The sequence below is a fragment of the Botryllus schlosseri genome, chromosome 4 (assembly GCF_051294905.1).
Source record: "Botryllus schlosseri isolate E-star chromosome 4, Bs_hap1, whole genome shotgun sequence".
In the NCBI taxonomy this organism is placed as follows: domain Eukaryota; kingdom Metazoa; phylum Chordata; class Ascidiacea; order Stolidobranchia; family Styelidae; genus Botryllus; species Botryllus schlosseri.
The window spans coordinates 238,321-256,072 of NC_137239.1; the positions used below are offsets into that span (position 1 = coordinate 238,321).

General features: G+C 40.6%; 2 protein-coding genes across 8 annotated transcripts in view; one reads left to right on the top strand and one right to left on the bottom strand.

Moving 5' to 3' along the window:
- The first annotated feature begins 492 nt into the window (after positions 1 to 492).
- The window catches only part of LOC145437836 (sushi, von Willebrand factor type A, EGF and pentraxin domain-containing protein 1-like), a 132,890-nt gene continuing 115,630 nt past the window's right edge, over positions 493 to 17,752 (top strand). For all 6 annotated transcript variants that reach the window (XM_080315142.1, XM_080315147.1, XM_080315146.1 and 3 more), the window contains exons 1-5: positions 493 to 652; positions 712 to 823; positions 14,181 to 14,374; positions 15,302 to 15,447; positions 15,511 to 15,649. In XM_080315142.1, coding sequence (XP_080171268.1) covers positions 535 to 652; positions 712 to 823; positions 14,181 to 14,374; positions 15,302 to 15,447; positions 15,511 to 15,649 — 709 coding nt within the window. In that variant the 5' untranslated portion in view covers positions 493 to 534. The remainder of the gene's footprint in view (positions 653 to 711; positions 824 to 14,180; positions 14,375 to 15,301; positions 15,448 to 15,510; positions 15,650 to 17,752) is intronic.
- Positions 6,918 to 12,934, bottom strand: LOC145437857 (uncharacterized). 2 transcript variants are annotated; one of them, XM_080315206.1, is made up of 6 exons: positions 11,023 to 12,929; positions 10,778 to 10,852; positions 10,259 to 10,584; positions 9,469 to 9,631; positions 7,977 to 8,083; positions 6,918 to 7,111 (listed from the first exon to the last, which is right to left on the bottom strand). In XM_080315206.1, the coding sequence occupies exons 3-6, from the start codon at positions 10,514 to 10,516 to the stop codon at positions 7,043 to 7,045; spliced, it is 597 nt and encodes a 198-aa protein (XP_080171332.1). In that variant the 5' UTR covers positions 10,517 to 10,584; positions 10,778 to 10,852; positions 11,023 to 12,929; the 3' UTR covers positions 6,918 to 7,042. The 2 variants fall into 2 exon arrangements, with proteins under 2 accessions (XP_080171332.1, XP_080171331.1); XM_080315205.1 differs by having other exon boundaries at positions 10,778 to 12,934.

The window sequence follows — 17,752 nt, forward strand, 5'->3', positions numbered from 1 at the left end:
TATATACGGTCTACATCTAAAATCGAAATTAATAATTATTTATTAATTTTTTAATTTTGACTGTAAGAAAGAAAACGATAGAAATAATTCAATATGAGCGATCAAAATTTACCAGAATACTATTTAAAATCTTCGTAATTGGAATTGTGTCAGTTAAATTCAAATCAGTCGGTATATATATTATATAGTCTGTATCTACAAAAAAAAGCCTATGCGCTTATCCTTCATACCGTAAAAACTGGAAAATTTTTGTGCGGGAGGTTTTTGTTTAACCAGGCTTAACTTTTGGTAATTTTGCAATCAGGACACAAAACTTCATCGTTTGTGACTACAGGACACACAAAATTTTGAATTTTTTTTTCTAGTCATAACCCTAATATGCACCCATCACATCACTGAAGTATAAAGCATATGTAATATTGTATAATGAATCATATTTGTTCGTTTTACGCCCGGGGCGATGAACAGACGAATATGACGTATGTTTTGATACTACCGAACTAAAGCATCGGGAAAAGTAGAATCCGATCAACAATGACTACGAAGAATTTTATTTCAAACGCCATGCATGAAAAGAAAATTCTTATAGCGATAATCCAATTACTGGCGATATGTCTTATGCAGTGGGTTGCCCCAGCATTCAGCCAGTCAGGTACGATTCTCAAGAATTAGAAAACCCATAAAAAGAAGATACAGCATTGCCTGTTTCAGATGGGTTTAAGAGTGTTGTGATTTGTCATGGCGAGGCGAGGAAGTTTGCGTGCACTGCAGGGAACGTGATCTACATCCACCATGCATGGTACGGCCGCCTCAACACGAAAACGTAAGCAGACAGTTTGCATTTAATAGGCCTAAATAGCTGTAAATCGATTTTTCTGTTCAATGAGCCTACGAATAGAGTATGCGATAAACGTTACGTGACGTTAGATGAGAAGTTCTAGAACACCGTGTATGGTTCGCGAGAGACGATATTCATAATGTCAATATAGTCAAGAAAATTCAAGTTTATTAGGCATCGATATGCGACCTCACTTTACATACTATAACTAAATCCGGTATATAGTTACAACTGCTTCATTTCAATCGCATCACAGTTACAACGTTTCGACTATAATTTGTGGTTATATATATGAATACGTGCACTACGTCGGCAATCATACCATATATTGTGATTGCGCGGAAGATTATACACATGCGCGCTACTTAACGTACATTACATGCACGCTGGAACCTATCATATTCATCTCATTCAAAGCGTAGCTTAAATGTGCTTCAAGTGTCAACATGTCACGCGAACTAGTGATTTTTAAATAGCTTCGCGAGTCAGTCGCGAGTACATCCTTACATGAAAGAAAACACCTGCTATCGTTTACGTGAACCGAATCAGCTGATGTTGAACTAGTTACGCGGTCATATGACGCGTATGACACTTGGTTCAATTAAATCAGTGGTTCCCAACCTTTTTCCACCCACGTACCATTTCGAGGTTTTATGCAGTGCTCGCGTACCACCCACATATGTTCCCATTTATGACGTCATAATCACGCATTTCAACTAACTATGCGAGGTGTAATAACAAATTCTATTGAACTATGCATTATCAGCCAGGGTTGGTGGGATCAGTGTTGCCAATTTAGCGATTTTCGCGCTAGATCTAGCGATTTTTCATCCGGTTTAGAGCCAAAAAATATGGATCTAGCGCCTAGCGATAAATCTAGCGATTTTTGAAAAGTATTTAGCGATTATTTAGCGCTTTTTTTACGAAAATAAGTAATAAAGATCAATTCTGGCCGACGACGGCATTGGCTCTACCGGCCACCAGAGTGCGGACTCCGATGATAAATTATAGTTATTAACCTTCGGATTGATTATAGATAACTAACCTACGGTAGGTTAGTTATCTATAGATAGATACGCAACTCCCGTCGGTCACGCATGAACAAACAGTGTCACTTCTTGCTGAGTAATCTAAAAGTAGCATAATTGGCAGTGCTATATCTGGAGATCTGAGCGCTGAAATTTAATATAATTGGTGTTGATCGAAAGGTAGTGTCGCAATGATTTCGAAAATAAAAATTGAAATCTTGTCAGGACAATGGAACCACCCCGAACAGCGCGTAAAGTCTGAAAACCAGCATTGCTCCGACAATGGCACCGCCGCAAAACATAACAATGACCAATTTCGTCCAGCGAATGTTCAGATCAATGCCGATTTTTAGACTTTGGGGGCTGTTTTAAGGTCGTTCCATTGTCTTGACAGAAATTTAAGTCCTATTATCGGAATCAGTGGGACACTAGCTATAGTTTAAGACCAGTTTTATTAAATTTCCTACCCCGGGTTCGTCCTCGGAATATTTGCTTACTAAGGTCTCTGCTTATAGTGGCTGGCTAACCCGATTCAAGTCGTGTTGTGTCGGGTCAAGTTGCATGTCGTGTTCAAACACAGCTTAGACTAGTCAAGCGCATTCCCCACGGTACATAGCATCACGTATTCACGGACGCATCAAGCAAGACAAGCTTATTTAGTGAGCGGTTATGTCTGCAAACCTGGTCAGTGGTCACGCAAAGCGATCTGCTTAATCGAAATGCACTGCTGTACGTTTTGTCCCGCTTAGAGATGACTCTCACGTATTATGAATTATAAATATGATAAGTGACTTTGGACTCAGACGAGTAAAATATAGCTGAGAAGAATGCATTGATATAATGGTTCGATTTAACACCTTCAGCAATTAAGGCAGATTTAGCGCTATTTTTAGCGCTTTTTTCTCAATATTTAGCGACATCTAGCGATTTTTAACACCAGTTGTAGCGATTTTCTTCCATCTGGGGTTGGCAACACTGGGTGGGATGTACAGTAGTCAGAAGAAGAACAACATAACGGGATAGCAACAAACAACAAAGACAATTTATTTAATGTCATGGCTGCATTTGTTTATTTTTCACTAGCTGGACGATGCGTGGCATAGGGCCTACGTTTGCTCACAGCGCATCGAAAGTCATGCATGGGCGCAACAAGTCGGTTTTGTTTCTTCGACTTGATAGTCATCAGGGATGAAAATCATTGCTCGCACTCCCACGCAGATTTGATATTGGCAGCTGGGGAATAGCGTGAGAAAGTAGCGACGAGTACGACGAGGCCATGCTAAGCCAGAAGTTTATTGAAGAACAATCTTTGTGTTTCGTCTTTGCTGTCTGGTCATCCTGGCTATCTATGGGCTCCTCTTGTTTCCCAGTCTCGACAGGCAGGTCGGCTGGATCAACAAAGAATAGATTGGTCATGTAGGCACAACATGTCACAGTGGTGAGAAAAAAGACGTAGGCTTCCTCACGACGACGACGGTCTCGAAAAACTCAAAATCAACCCCGCCTGAACTAATAACTCCCTTCGGTCAAAAAAAAAAACAGAATGTACTCGCGTACCACCTGGAAGACCTTCGCGTACCACTAGTGGTACGCGTACCACAGGTTGGGAACCACTGAATTAAATGAATGACATTTTTTAAATTTCGTGACAATCAGACTGCGATCAGTCTCCGGAAAAGTCGAACCCAACCAGAGGTGGCGAGGAAAAAACTATTTCAACTTTTTCAGATTACTCAAATAGGCTTTGCCAACACACAATACTTACCATCGTGGTTATGTTTATTAACTGCAACAATTTCTAATTGTAAAATTTTTGGCAAAACTACTTACAAGTCGAAATACAAGCAATTACTACTAAATAAATACAGTCCATCCTTAAGATTACCGGACCATGACTGACCTATCGATCTCGCTTCCCATGACATGCCGCCCTATTTGTTGTCGCTTTCTTTTTCAATACCATCTTCTTTACTGTCATTCAGTGTGCATGCCTATCCTCTTTACATCGCGTAGGCCAAGGTGGGTGTCTGATTCCATAGACTACTCCAAGTCGCTTCGACATCTTCCTGTCTTTTCATTGTATCGCATTTTTGTGGTGTATTGAACCGATAGAATTGCTAATAAACCAATGATGAATGATGATGACAACCAACCAACCATAGAACTGAGAAGAAAATTGTAAATCAATAATTGTAACATCAAATATGACGACACCCACAGGAAATTTTAAGTAATCGAGGTAAAGAGATGGCGTCAGCTCAAAGTAATATATTTCACGCATGTTCGTGAAACTTTGTATCTATATCATTAAAAGTGCAATTATTTCGATATGCTAGGCTTGGGTCGCAAGATGCCAATAAAACTCAGGTTTTGGTCGCGGTGAAAAAGTTTGAGAACCCCTGCTGTAAGCAGTAGGTTGTCATCATAGATGGGACATAATATACCGTTTCCCCTTTCCATTTTCGACTTGTACATTGTGACTCCATACGTGTCACTACGTCCTATCAGAGTCGGCTGAAAAGCATGATGTAGCCTACGTATAATTCAATAATAAGAATATATGTTTTGAGCGAAAAACATAGCAAATATACCCAAAGTTTCAGTGAATATACAATTTTCAAATAGCACTCGCACCCACCTCAAAATTCTTCTATGGCCCGCTGGTTGAGAAATCCTGGCTTATAGTATATGCGACCCATCGACTAAATCCACCGTTCGAAACTAGTCACCTGAGTAATTTTCAGAACTTCCTTTTCTAATACTGCTGTTTGAGTAGAAATTTACTGCGCTAATCCTACTTCAACTTGCTTACAATCGCAAATGACTTTGAATAGATTTGAGGTCAACAATCCAATGAAACATATTATGTTGGTGTCAGCCATCGTACGGTTCAATACGAAATCCTCAATGGGTGTTGTGTGATGCCAATATACGAAGCCCTTTTCCGGTGTCGTGTCAAATTCATTTGAAAGTCGCATAAACTGATAACTCGCTACTCAAAAGATTTGGTGTTCTAAACAGAAGATACGAGGAAGCTAGAAATTTCCAAGTTAGGCTATGTATCAGTTCCATAGCGGTCAATGTCCCTCAAATTTCAACGAATACTTCAACTCGGAGTCAGAAGTGCTCAAGTAGGGTCCAATCGCGTTAACGAAGAACAATTACAATAGGATCAGGATGCAGGGCTGTGGAGTCGGTAAATTTTACCACTGACTCCAACTCCGACTTCGACTCCAGACGTTTTCATTATACTGACTCAGACTCCGACTCCCGAGTCTTTGAACGTACCTACTCCGACTCCGACTATTTTCTTAAGAGAACTCCGACTCCGACCCCAACTCGGACTCCAACAGTATTACCAATTTACTTCGAAAATTATATGCCACAGTTACGTTTAAATAACTATCATATACCCATTAAACCCATGCAAACATATGATTAGCGATTTCATGCAAAATTGTTTTCTTGTGGCGCAGTTCAAATTATTAAATATGCAATTAACATGCAAGAATGCCTTTCTAAATATCCTTCTTTTTTTCATATATACAAGTTTTTATAACATGGACTAATATCTTAATATGTATGAATTATTCGAACATGACATATATCCAATTCTGTATAATTAAGATGTAGATAAAACAATCGAAGTGTAGCTCTTGTGTATGAGTCAGCAACTAATACAGAGATGTAATTTACGAATTTTCTCAATACACACTATACTGATTACGAGCACACACACTCACACTACAAATGAACATTGGCCCGAAAGGAAATTTAGGAAGTAGTGAAATACCATATGTCTAGTCTACATGCACTTAGTCAAGTATTCAAAGATTAGGACAAGCAGCAGTCTTTCATTTGTTCGACCCAAGCAGCTAAGCGGCACTGGAAATATTTTCAACTTTGTCAAGTTGGAAGCAGCGTTTGGTAGCATTTACATCAATTTTACAATTTTACAAAGCCAGACGATGTCTTTACTCCCTCACAGTATCATGGTACATTTCCAAAAATGATATCCATTTGCGACTGCATCGCGAAGATGCATATTGCGATTTTCTTCCTCCACGCTACTGAATTGTAATTTTAAAATATTGTCCAACCTTTTCGGCAAAAGGGCCACATGAGATTTAAGAACCATTATGTGCGGACCACTTGAATGTTGATGACCCGTCCTTAGACTTCCAATAGGAGCGAACCGAATCAGGTAACGTTGAAAATAAGACTGATATTACTACGCTTTAAAATTAATACAATTATGTCTTGAAAACTTCGTGTGAAACTGTGCAGTGTGCATCCATGTCCTAGTCGCGACAAGCGCGAAATCATTCAAAGGTAATGAATGAGTTTGCTAAATATATACGTTACTTGCATACATCGGGGAATGCCGCTGTATACGACTGGGCTCATTTGGCAAGGACAGGAGTATTCGGCGTAGCACGTACACGTAGCAATATCGATGGTTTGGGTGAACATGTCTCTATCAGTTTGTGCAAATGTTTCGTCGCCGACCCTCTCGCTACGAGCGCACAAGGATATTTGCATGTTGGACGACACGTTATCCCCTAATTGCGAATATAGTTAGACTCCATTCTGTAAAATACGAGTATTTATAATTTTCAGGCGGGGGCTCCCATATTAAATGCAAGAAATCGAGTGACAACAAATCATGCGAAGTGCTAAGAAAAATTTTGAGTCAAATAAATCTGCTGCTAAATATTCTACTTTATGGTCATATAAAAAGATATGCGATAGATGAGGCGGCCCAGCAAACATTTGATGGTCCACACATAGCCCATGGATGTAACATCAAAATTCCCAGACCTATCCTTAGACTGTTCACTCGGACTGGAGGTGTGGACTCCCCTTGACGTTCAGTGACTGGTCAGTGACTGTCCGTGAAATCGCTCCCAGGCCAGAGGAGGGAGAAAGTCGGGAGTAACCAAACGATCTAATATGTGACCTAATCTGACACTCGCAACACATAATTAGACAGTGTGCCTTATCCACAGTTACCCCTACCATCACCAGGATGAGACACACTACACGATCGATTAACCAGTTTCCGGAAATTATATTACAATCAACGAAATAGCACAAAATGTGTGCAACATTGGAAGAAAAGGCAGGTCAAACAGCTGGAACTTGATACACTTTAAAACAACAGTGTACGCCTTTATTACCATGTATCTTCACCATCGTGAGGGCAAGGTTGCGACAAGATACTGTCTTTCTTTGTATTCTCCATCTAAAATATTAATAGAGAAATGAATTTCAGCGACTATGAAATAATACTTTAAAATGCTATCATATTCCGAACACTTTGATACCAGTGTTGGGATGACTCGACTCACCTTTTTCGTATGACTCGACTCGAGTGATTTTGCTAAAAATGACTTGACTTGGCGTATAAGAAATGTGGATTGACTTGTGACTCACAGTAAAATTTACGGGTCAATTTCAAGTCATCAAGTAATCGGTGTCAATAAAGATCACTGTATCTTGATGTTTGGATTGTTTGCGAAACGCTGGTGTAACCCGTGAGAGCAACCAATCATCAAATGATCATGCGCGGTAAAGCACCTGCTTGCGTACCTCTATATTCGTTCATTGATTCAAAATCAATGACCACTCAATCTGTATTTCAAGCAGCTGGCAAAATGCAATGATTCATGCTCATACTTCGAAAACCAACTGGACTCGAATTTTGACTTGACTCAAGTCACCTCCAAAAATCAAGTGAATCGACTTGACTCCAGTCACCTTAGGAAATCAATTGACTTGACTTAAGTCAAAATGTGCAATGACTCGCGACTCGAATGCAGCGACTTGACCCCAACACTCCTTGATACACACATTACAAATTACTGAATAAGACATTATGGTAAATATAACAGAATTAGTGACTGTAAGACCGAGAGTCTTTTGCAAATCAAATTCATAAAACATTGTGTAGCTATAATTCTAATGCAAATTAGGAATCATCGTCAGCATCAGCGGCATTGACAAAATAGATATGCTACACTCGGAAGCCTAAGCAGCATAGTATGGTTCAACACTAACTATGATCTCCGTCCACATCCCATATTTTCACACAATCATATGTTATTTACCTTAGATTGCTGCGTTTGGAGTTGTGCAGGTGCATGACGCAGCACAGATCTCACCGCGTCTTCATAATCTTTTTCCAGAACAGTCTGGTGAATATTGCAGCAAGCCCCTAAATTTGAGATAGTGTCAAACAATTCAGAGCAGTGATTCCCAACCGCGGCCCTGAGGGCCTCATGCGGCCCCAGCTAGCGTTCTTGTGGCCCCCACAAAAATATTGAGAAATCGATCCATGAAAAAAATATATGCCTATAAAATACTCTTGCTTGGCTTGGAGTCGGGAGTTTTCAATTAGGGTTGCACGCAAGTTCTGAGTAGACTGCTAAGATTACGTCACTGCAGTTTCAATGCAATGTGCCCTAACTTTCCAGTTGAACGGGCAGTACCTATAGATATAGGTAGAGATATTGACAGGACCGTAACAGCAGCATCCCAAGCCCCCACCCCCAATTGGGGGGAGCGAGCACGAAGGGGGTCCAAAATTATCAAGTGAATTAGCATTAATTATATGGAGTATTTTATGAAATTTTATGCAACTTTTTAAATGATTTTTCGCGCAGCACACAATTTCAACTTTTCAAGTACCTCAATTATTAGGTACTTTTCGACCAAGATAAAATACGCAAGATTTATACAAGTGGCCATATTTGCGTTAGCCATTACCGCGCCGCACGAAGACATATAAAGTTTTAGGCCATGTAACATGCGACTCCAATAAGTGTGCTAGAACAATCGGCAGCGAAAAAACCTTGGCCAAAAAGGACTGCCCTAATGCTGACCGAAAACTTCGTTATGTATATTCAAAATACATATGGGTATATTCCATAGGCGCCAAAATGACTGGCGCCGAATGTTCCGGTCTTGGCAATCTGAACGTCGCGAAACAAATAGGCTACCATCCCGCAGGGAAGAATTATGTGCCAGTGAAGAGCTATTTATTCGAAATCGTGTGCATCTTTTAGTTTAGTGCGTTTGGGCAATTCTATATTTTTTCGATACATTAGACTGAAGGTCACGAAATAAAAAATAACATCATGTAACAAAGTCGTACCAACGGCTCCACCCGTCCGAATATGTTCAATTATTATTTACGGGCCCTACAATTTCCAAGACAACTCACTCAGCTCTACCGGTAAATCTGATTACGTGAGCAGAGAGGACAAGTAATTAATAGCAATATATATGCAATTCCCGATCTTATTGACATATTTTATTTTGAATTATCGAATTCTCCCCAGGGCAATAAAACTACTCCGAAATAGCCAGCAATGGTGGATTGTTCTGAACAATGTGAGCGCGGCAACACAATGGCCAATGGCGTCAAGCGAATGATCGGAACAATGCCAATTTTCATATTTTGGTGACTATATTTTGGGTTCCTTTCATTGCCCTGGTATTCGTGCGGCCCCGGCCGTACTCTGAAATTCTAAATTTGGCCCTGCCATCGAAAAAGGTTGCGAACCACTGATTTAGAGACAGCAAATATGTTCAACTTACGATATATGATTTGGTATAAACTGAGTTTACACAAAGCCTTTTTCTTTTCATTTCTGCCCTTCACACAGAACTTGCTCCAAACTTCAGCAGTTGCAACTCTTCTATATAATTTTCTCACAGAGTCATTTAGAAAGTGCCCCCCGACGGGAGTCATTGCTTTTACCTGAAAAATTAAGACAAGTTAACACATCATTGCAGTGTCATAAGACAGATGTGGGGAAGTTTGAAGGGCAAAACCAACAAAAATTTTTGGCCATTTCCTTCAGAACGCCACCGTAATGGAGCTGCAATTAATTGAAATTTTCACAAGACCTTCACGGCTCAGCTGCCGCGGCTGCTTAACTCATCACATGGCACGATGTCTTCACCGTCGCACTTGCTCGACGCAGAGGCAGTCACGTAGAATACGAATTTTATATAGTTGTAAGCAGATCTTTATGAAGGAATGATGTCGAAAGTTCATTCTCTGCGTGACTGCCTTATTGCGTCGAGCAAGCGCGACGATGAAGACAGCATGCCATGTAGCGAGCTAAGCAGCAGCGGGAGCTAGAGCGTGAAGGTCCTGGGGAAATTTCAATAAATTGCAGCTCCATTACGGTGGCGTTCTTAAGGAAATGGCTGCGGATAAAAAAAATTGTTCATTCTTCTCTTCAATTTGAGACCACATCATCTTTGAGCGCAGTGCCCCTTCAATTGTATCAGAATACTAAATGTATTTAGAGCGCAGCAACAAGGTACCATATTTCTTGTGTATTACAAGACAATTTTCTATTATATACTATTCATTTACCATTCTCCACTTCTGCTTAGCAGTATTGATCTCATTTTCAAGAAAGCTCTCCAGTTTCACAACATCCTGAAATGGTTCCGGAACGATATCTTCGATGAGTGTTACACCTGTGCTGTGGTCCTCATTAGCAACTGGTCGGCCATTGGAGTGTAGTAATTGCAGTATCTGCTCCAGTAACCTTTCGTTTTTTTTACAATCTTGTTTCAAGTCTTTTTGATTTTCGTTGATTTTTGCGATTTCTTTACACAAGAAGTCCATACGAGATCGCTTCGGCTTTGTTTCTGACAAGCTTGTGCCTTCAAGAAACGTTGAGCTCAGTGGAGTATCTGAACAATTGAATATTTTTCTTCACAATACACAACTTCACTCTACTACAATTATTCTACTCCCGCGTTTCATAACCTTTTGCCGTCACTATGCAATGAGAGTAGAACCACGACGTATGCAACATTTGTCAGATGTCTTGGCAGACCTCAATTTGGTTGCCGCTGTCATAATAGATCAAGCAACTGAACTCACCATTTGGAGTTGGCCATCCCCAGTCTTGAATTGAAAGATCATCTTCAGAAATGGATACTTGTCGCAAATGATCATCTGAACAGATTGATAACAGCCAGTAGCATCTCAAACACATACACTAGCAGGCATGGGGTGATTAAACGTGCAGAGAGTATCTAAAATCATCATACTGCTCCATTTAGCTAGACTTTACAAATATTCAGCTTAATATTTTTGAACAGTTAAGAAAGTTATAAAGCACTTACGTTAAAATTGTTAAATCATGTTTGCAGAAAGCCGACTGATACCAGCAATCTAGACGAGGAGCTCTCTGGCAGAACGATATTCCGCGAACCTTTTGTGCCGCCAGCCAATCTAGCTCGAGATCGTTTTCTCCTCATCCATTCTCGTTTATATATTCTCTTATCAATAAATCTCATAGCCATAACGATATAGTAGGGCTGGGCAGAATCGAATAGAGGTATCTCAATATTGAAATCTCAAGTAGAGTTTTAATGGCATATAGCACAGTTGATTGCCAACCAGACAGACAAAATATTACTCCAACATATATAACGTTCTTGCTCAATGGAATGTTATAACCCCGAGAAACAGTATATCTTACCTTTTTGCCGTTCCTAAATTCAAGTTTCGTCAAGAAAGACGTAATAACAGATTACCACTGCTGTTATAGTATCAACATGCTATCACTTATATATGCTTTGTCTGGATTAGAATTGTTATGCCTGGCGATAATCAAACTAACTGACATACTGACCGTATGCATTATTGCATATGATTGTCTACTGACTATATACGTAGCAAGTTGATCACCAATCTATGTGCATGGCGCCAAGCGGTTGAGAATGCTTCCCGGCGATGAGAGCTGCTTAGTCAACCATACCAGACGGTCGCCTGAATCACGTGGAGTCATGGAGTGTGTGTACTGCGCAGAGAGCAATTGCGCATGCGGGTGAAAAACGCTAATCATCTGTAATATTCCCGCTCGACCACATGGCGTCGGAGAAAAAAGCTCAGCGCGTCTTTAAATGATCGCGAATGTTATCCACCGCAGGAACAAATAGTAACACCTTAGACCATGCATAGCTCTACTTCAATAGCGAAGCGCTGAGTGCATAAATAAGACACTTCAGAAGATAACACTTGCTTCTCGCCGCTGGCAGTCATTCAAAGTTCGAACTTCCCAGATGAAAATTTGAATGACGTGACTGTGTGTACTGAGGCATTGCGCATATAGGAGAAAAGCATTTATGCTCTCATCCACGAAGCCCGCGCCGCGACAATTGTTAACAATGTTCACCGTTCAGTGTTCACTGTTCATTGATGTTCAGCACAGGAACTTCGGTTTAACACCATACTGCAGTAAAAAAATTGCAAAGTTTATTACATGCTCGAAATAAAAGACCGAAAGAGAATATACCATGCATCAACTCCTCAGTACCAGCATATAATTCCCGTCAAGACAAGCATAATCCTGATCAATTCATAACGAAATACAGATTCAATGTGCGCAGATGCCATTTTGCCGACCGATCGAGCGCATGCGAGTGAAAAACGCTATCTGACGACATGGCGCATGCGAAAAAACGTGTAAATGTGTGATTTTCTTTCGAACCACCTCAAAATGTCTCGAAAGGATGGAATATGGGCACCTATCAGCATAGGAACATGAGATGCTGACTTTTTAGCTGAGACAACGGGAAAATATCCGCACACTGTCAGATTGTGATATCCATAGGATATTTGATTTGGAATTTCAGTGGACTATCCTAAATGTTTGTCTGTAGGTATGTCCTTGGATATTCGAAACGGACAACTCTAAACCTGGATAGCCTAGTATATGCCTGCCGTCTGTCCAAGCGGACACTAGAACACTCGGACACGGCTCGGAACTGGCTCGGATGTCCCACGGAGATTAGGTGTTTGCTGGGGGGCCCCTGGTTACGCCAATACGTCGGAACTAATCTTTAATCCATCATCACGTTTCGCGCTCAAGCTAATTAAATTTTGGTTTGCCTTGCAATTTTATCTGATGTTATAACTAATTTCGAGAATTACCTCGCGGGCCACACGAAAGCTTCTCGCGGGTCACGGGTTGGCTGCTCTGATCTATATCGTTACTAATAACAGTGATAGATGGTACATGAAATTCCTATTTCAGTTATTGTTAGTAATTAGTCTACCTTTACCTTTAAAAGCAATTCTTTTCATAATAAAGAAGTTGGAGTCGGAGTCAGGGTCATTTTCACACACTCTGACTCCGACTCCAGTCCTCATTTTTTTCATGACTCCGACCTCGGTTCCAGCCACTGTAGTTTTCATGACTACGACTCCGACTCCAGCCTATATATTTTTCACGACTCAGATTCCGACTCCATTAGGAGAAAATTAGACAAACTCAGACTCAGACTCCACCGACTCCGACTCTACAGCCATGTCAGGATGGAACACAAGAAAACGTATTGCTATATCAAGTATGCCGCAGTGTTGGAATGACTCAAGCCATGACTTGACAATCTGTATTTCAGACAGCTAGCAAAATATAATGACATAATCATGCCTCATACTTCTAAAGGGCAACTTGACTTGAAATGTGACTTGACTCGTGACCTGACCTGACTTGACTTGACTTGACTCGAATCCTCTCCAAAAATCTAATGAATTAACTTGACTTGACTCGAGTCACATTCGAAAATCGATTGACTTGATTTGACTCGAGGCAAGACGTGCAATGACTCGAAATGACTCATGACTCGAAGGTAGTGACTTGATCCCAACACTGGTATGCCGGACCCCAATTGTGGAACAGCATCTCGCCGGCCACCCGATAGTCGTAAAGCATGTCCGTATTCAAGTCGAAATACAAGCAATTACTACTAAATGAATACTAGTCCATCCTCAAGAATGATTACCGGACCACGACTGATCTATCGATCTCGCCCGCCATGACATGCCACCCCATTTCTTAATGCTTGCTTTTTCCTATACTATGTTCTTTACTCTTCATTCAGTGTGCATGCCTCCCCTTCACATCGCCTAGGCAAAATGTGGGTGTCTGATTCCATAGACTTCTCCAAGTCGCTTCGACACCTTCCTATCTTTTCAATGTATCGCATTTTGTAGTGCATTGAACTGATAAAAATTGCTAATAAACCAATGATGATGATGATGATGATTAATAAATTTCGTGCCAGACTTTCCATTGAATCTCATTTATGAGTGTCCATTTGTCATACATGTTGTCTCCGTGAGATGATGTTGAAAGACATATAGCTTGTTGTCTTTCGTCTTTCAATTGCTTGCATCTTCTGTAAGACTATTTTAAGCTACACACACACGCATATAATTCGAGAGGGTACTCAAAGAACGTTTGGCAACTCATGGTGTATTCCCTGTTTAACAGGTGCAGCGTAGTCGGTGTCCGCAATCGCATTTGCCAAGAAGATAGTCACGCAGTGATATGGAATAAGTGTGAAGGTGAGCGAGAATGCGAACTGACTGCGATCGATGACGAGATGGAAGCGAAGCGATGCCTGGAAGACGAGCGGAACAGCTTCAGAAAGTATATTTTTGTCAAATACCACTGCGATTTACCAGGTATGTCCGACATTAATCATCGCTTGATACGAGCTCGCCTCTGCATGTCCATGTCCAGGAAACAAATGTGAAACGGAATTCATAATTTTGACTGTGCTTGGATCGGCTATGGATTTACGATTATTTTGAACCTAGATTTAGATTTGTACTTGGATATCAAAATTCCTGATACTTAGAAATGGTCGTGAGAGTTGTGGACTTGTGTTTTTTGCAAATATGTGCCCGTAGCGCTAGAAACAGTGAATACCAAGTTGCATGAATTAGATCGTTTAACCAAGATGACTTATTGCTAGCCTTCACTGAAATCCTGAAACTGACACAGATTAACCCATAGTTTTGTGTGAACTCATCTTAAGAATCACTGGATCTTATCATACCCAATCGACTTTTATTCATTCCACAGACATCCATATAACATTTTACGGTGGAACATTCTAACTGGGGAAAAGTTTGAGTGATTCGCGCGATGATTAATTCCAGTGTCTGTTATTCGTTCGGTGTAAATTGGATCATACCAGTTATATATAGACAACAAATTACTGAAGCCTAGTGCCGAGATAGCGCAGTGGTATGGTCCCGGCTGTAACAGCAATGGTTGAGGGTTCGAGTTCGACCGAGCTCGACTCCAGAATTACCACCAATGTGTTGGCGGTTTATCCAGGCTTCTCCTAGCTCTGTGATCCATATAGGCTGAGTCTTACAAAAAGCCTAGAAGTGGGTCGTGGTACAAGTAGGCAGATGCGGAATAAAATTGAAAAATATCGGCCTAGTGTAAATGATAATTGTGGTCAATGAACACCACAAACAAACAAACCGCGGGATTAGTATTTGGTGCTGAATCCGCACAACCGACTTATCACGTGGCCAACTTACCGGCCGCGAACCAATATTTAACAAGTATCATATTTTGCAACTTTTCATTTTCAGGGAAAACAGTGATAGGCGAATGTGGTTCGCAATCGTCCTGGGGATCGTGGTTATCGACTGATAATCCACTGGGATCAGGTGATTTCGAAAGGAAGAGCGATCATCAAGACCTAATTGATGGCTGCCGCTTCCCCAGCGCCGTAGATGTAAAGTCTATCTTATACGTGTTAGAGTTGTTAATCTTTGATCGATTTCAATTCATTGATTAGATTCAATTGAAAGAAGGTGGCGACTATCATGAAGGAAATGACGTTCTGCAAATAGGTATCGATTTCGGAGCGCAGTGTCTGCATGATAGACAAGCGAAAAAATGCAATGACTATAAAGTACGCTATTGCTGCGTTAAAGGTACGATGATTCACTTCGTGTTTTCTAGTCTAAGTGAATGTACCGGGTGCATGACGGACATTTCGTACGTTTGCCGTTTTTCGTAACTTCAGACCATAGTTGGTTAGTAACGAAGCAGCCTAATTTTACTGTTTTGCAGAACTCAAATACATTTTAGCTTCTTGCACTACTTACTCAAACGGTTATGTTTTTAGACTATACAGACTATATTTCCACTTGTCTTTTAACAGTTATTACAGAAAAATAAATTACTGTTTAGACTAGGGATGGGTTTGCATCACTTTAACAATTGTAATTGATAGATGAATGCGTGAGATGAGCCCCTGTATCACGATAGCTGAGTTTATTTCGATGATTCTACCGAATCAGCGTTAACCACAAAGATGAGATTTTGTAATAGTGAGAGTTGCCACCTCCGATTAACTGCTGACATCATGCTACCCCTGCATGCACAAAATGTCCCTTTCAAAACTGCTTACTTGGGTAGTTTTCAAACCTTACATTGATACTGTCACTCGAATACGAGAAAATTTACACCTTCGACACGGGTTGCTTTGCTGCGAGTAATGCCAGTCTGTACCTATATGATGGCAGTACACTTGGAGGAGCGAGCAAAATGACTCACGTCCTCGATCCTCAATCGAGTTTTCAATATAATCATTCGGGTCAATTGGCGAGAGAAGAGTTTTTTGAGCTCTAAAATGATACGCTTCTCCCCACTGAGAGCTAATTTATGAATGATGATTATAGCTTCGATGCTTATTCGATGCTGGTCGTATCAAAGTATCTACAACATAGTATAAAGCTACATACGTTAGCGGAAATGATACTTCTGTGAAATCATGATCATTCACAACATTCTCACAACGTCCAATGAGATAGCCATGTTCTTAAAATGCGGACTTAGCTAGGTAGTGCACTCAAAAAATGATCTGGTCTCGAATTGAAGGGCAAAACGAAAAAACATTTTTGGCCGCAGCCGTTTTCTTCAGAACGCCACCGTAATGGAGCTGCAATTTATTGAAATTTCCAGAAATACATCCGGCTACAACTGTCGCGGCTCCGGGTCATTGCTTAACCCGTTACATGGCACTATGACTTCATCGTCGCACTTGCTCGACGCGATTAGGCAGTCACGCAGAGGACGGACTGTAGATAGTTGTGATATTTCATGAAGAGTATGCGATGCGTCACTCCTTTTGACTTCACACGATGTAACGGCACAACTTCTCGATGTCATTGCAGTTTGCAATAATGTCAATGTATATTCTCAATACTATTATGAAGACTCTGGGTAGAGCAAGACAATACCTTAGACCAGCGCTTTTCGACCTTTTTGAGCTCCATTCGCAGTTTTTTTGAAAAACAATTTAATTCGCACCAGTCAGCTGGAATTTATTACACAAAAAGAAAAGCTTATCACTTTTGTATTTGTAGAGCTTCCTGTAGGTACAGAGCTTCATTATTTCACATTCAGCGTATCGTATTGTTGATTAATGAAATACTAGAATCACCTCAGTAGCAACATCACAGATATCGCACTTCCGCTGTTCTCAAGGTGGTCGTTTCTTTTTCTGGGGGTATCGTGCAGTGATTTCTTTCGAAGCTAAAAGGGCGAACCCACGAACAATATTCACTCGCAACAATATAACTTTTCCACTAAATCGACGTGTTATGTCATCGCTATATGAATGTGTGCCGAAATTCCAACACTTTGCATTCAAATCAACACTGGCATCGCCCACTATTACCTACAAGGTAGCGTTATCATATTTTGGATTCAGGAAAGGAGGACACTTATTCAAAATTTTCAGAAATAGAAAAGTGGATCAAGTAGATTCCTGAAAAAATGGTGAATTTTTCAGACTTCGTGGTCGGTTGACTAAAAAAAGCCAACTTTCCAGCTCAACTCCGAAAATACAGTTTTTCTTTCACACTTAACATTGGTTGACTATTTGGTTGAAATTCTTTTCATTCGTACAAGTACGAACCGTTACACAGGTTGAAAAGCACTTTATGCTGTAGTCGTTTTTCGGGATAACAGTAATTTCTCATCCACAACACGAATACCACCAGTCAGGGTTCTCCATGAACATGACAAAA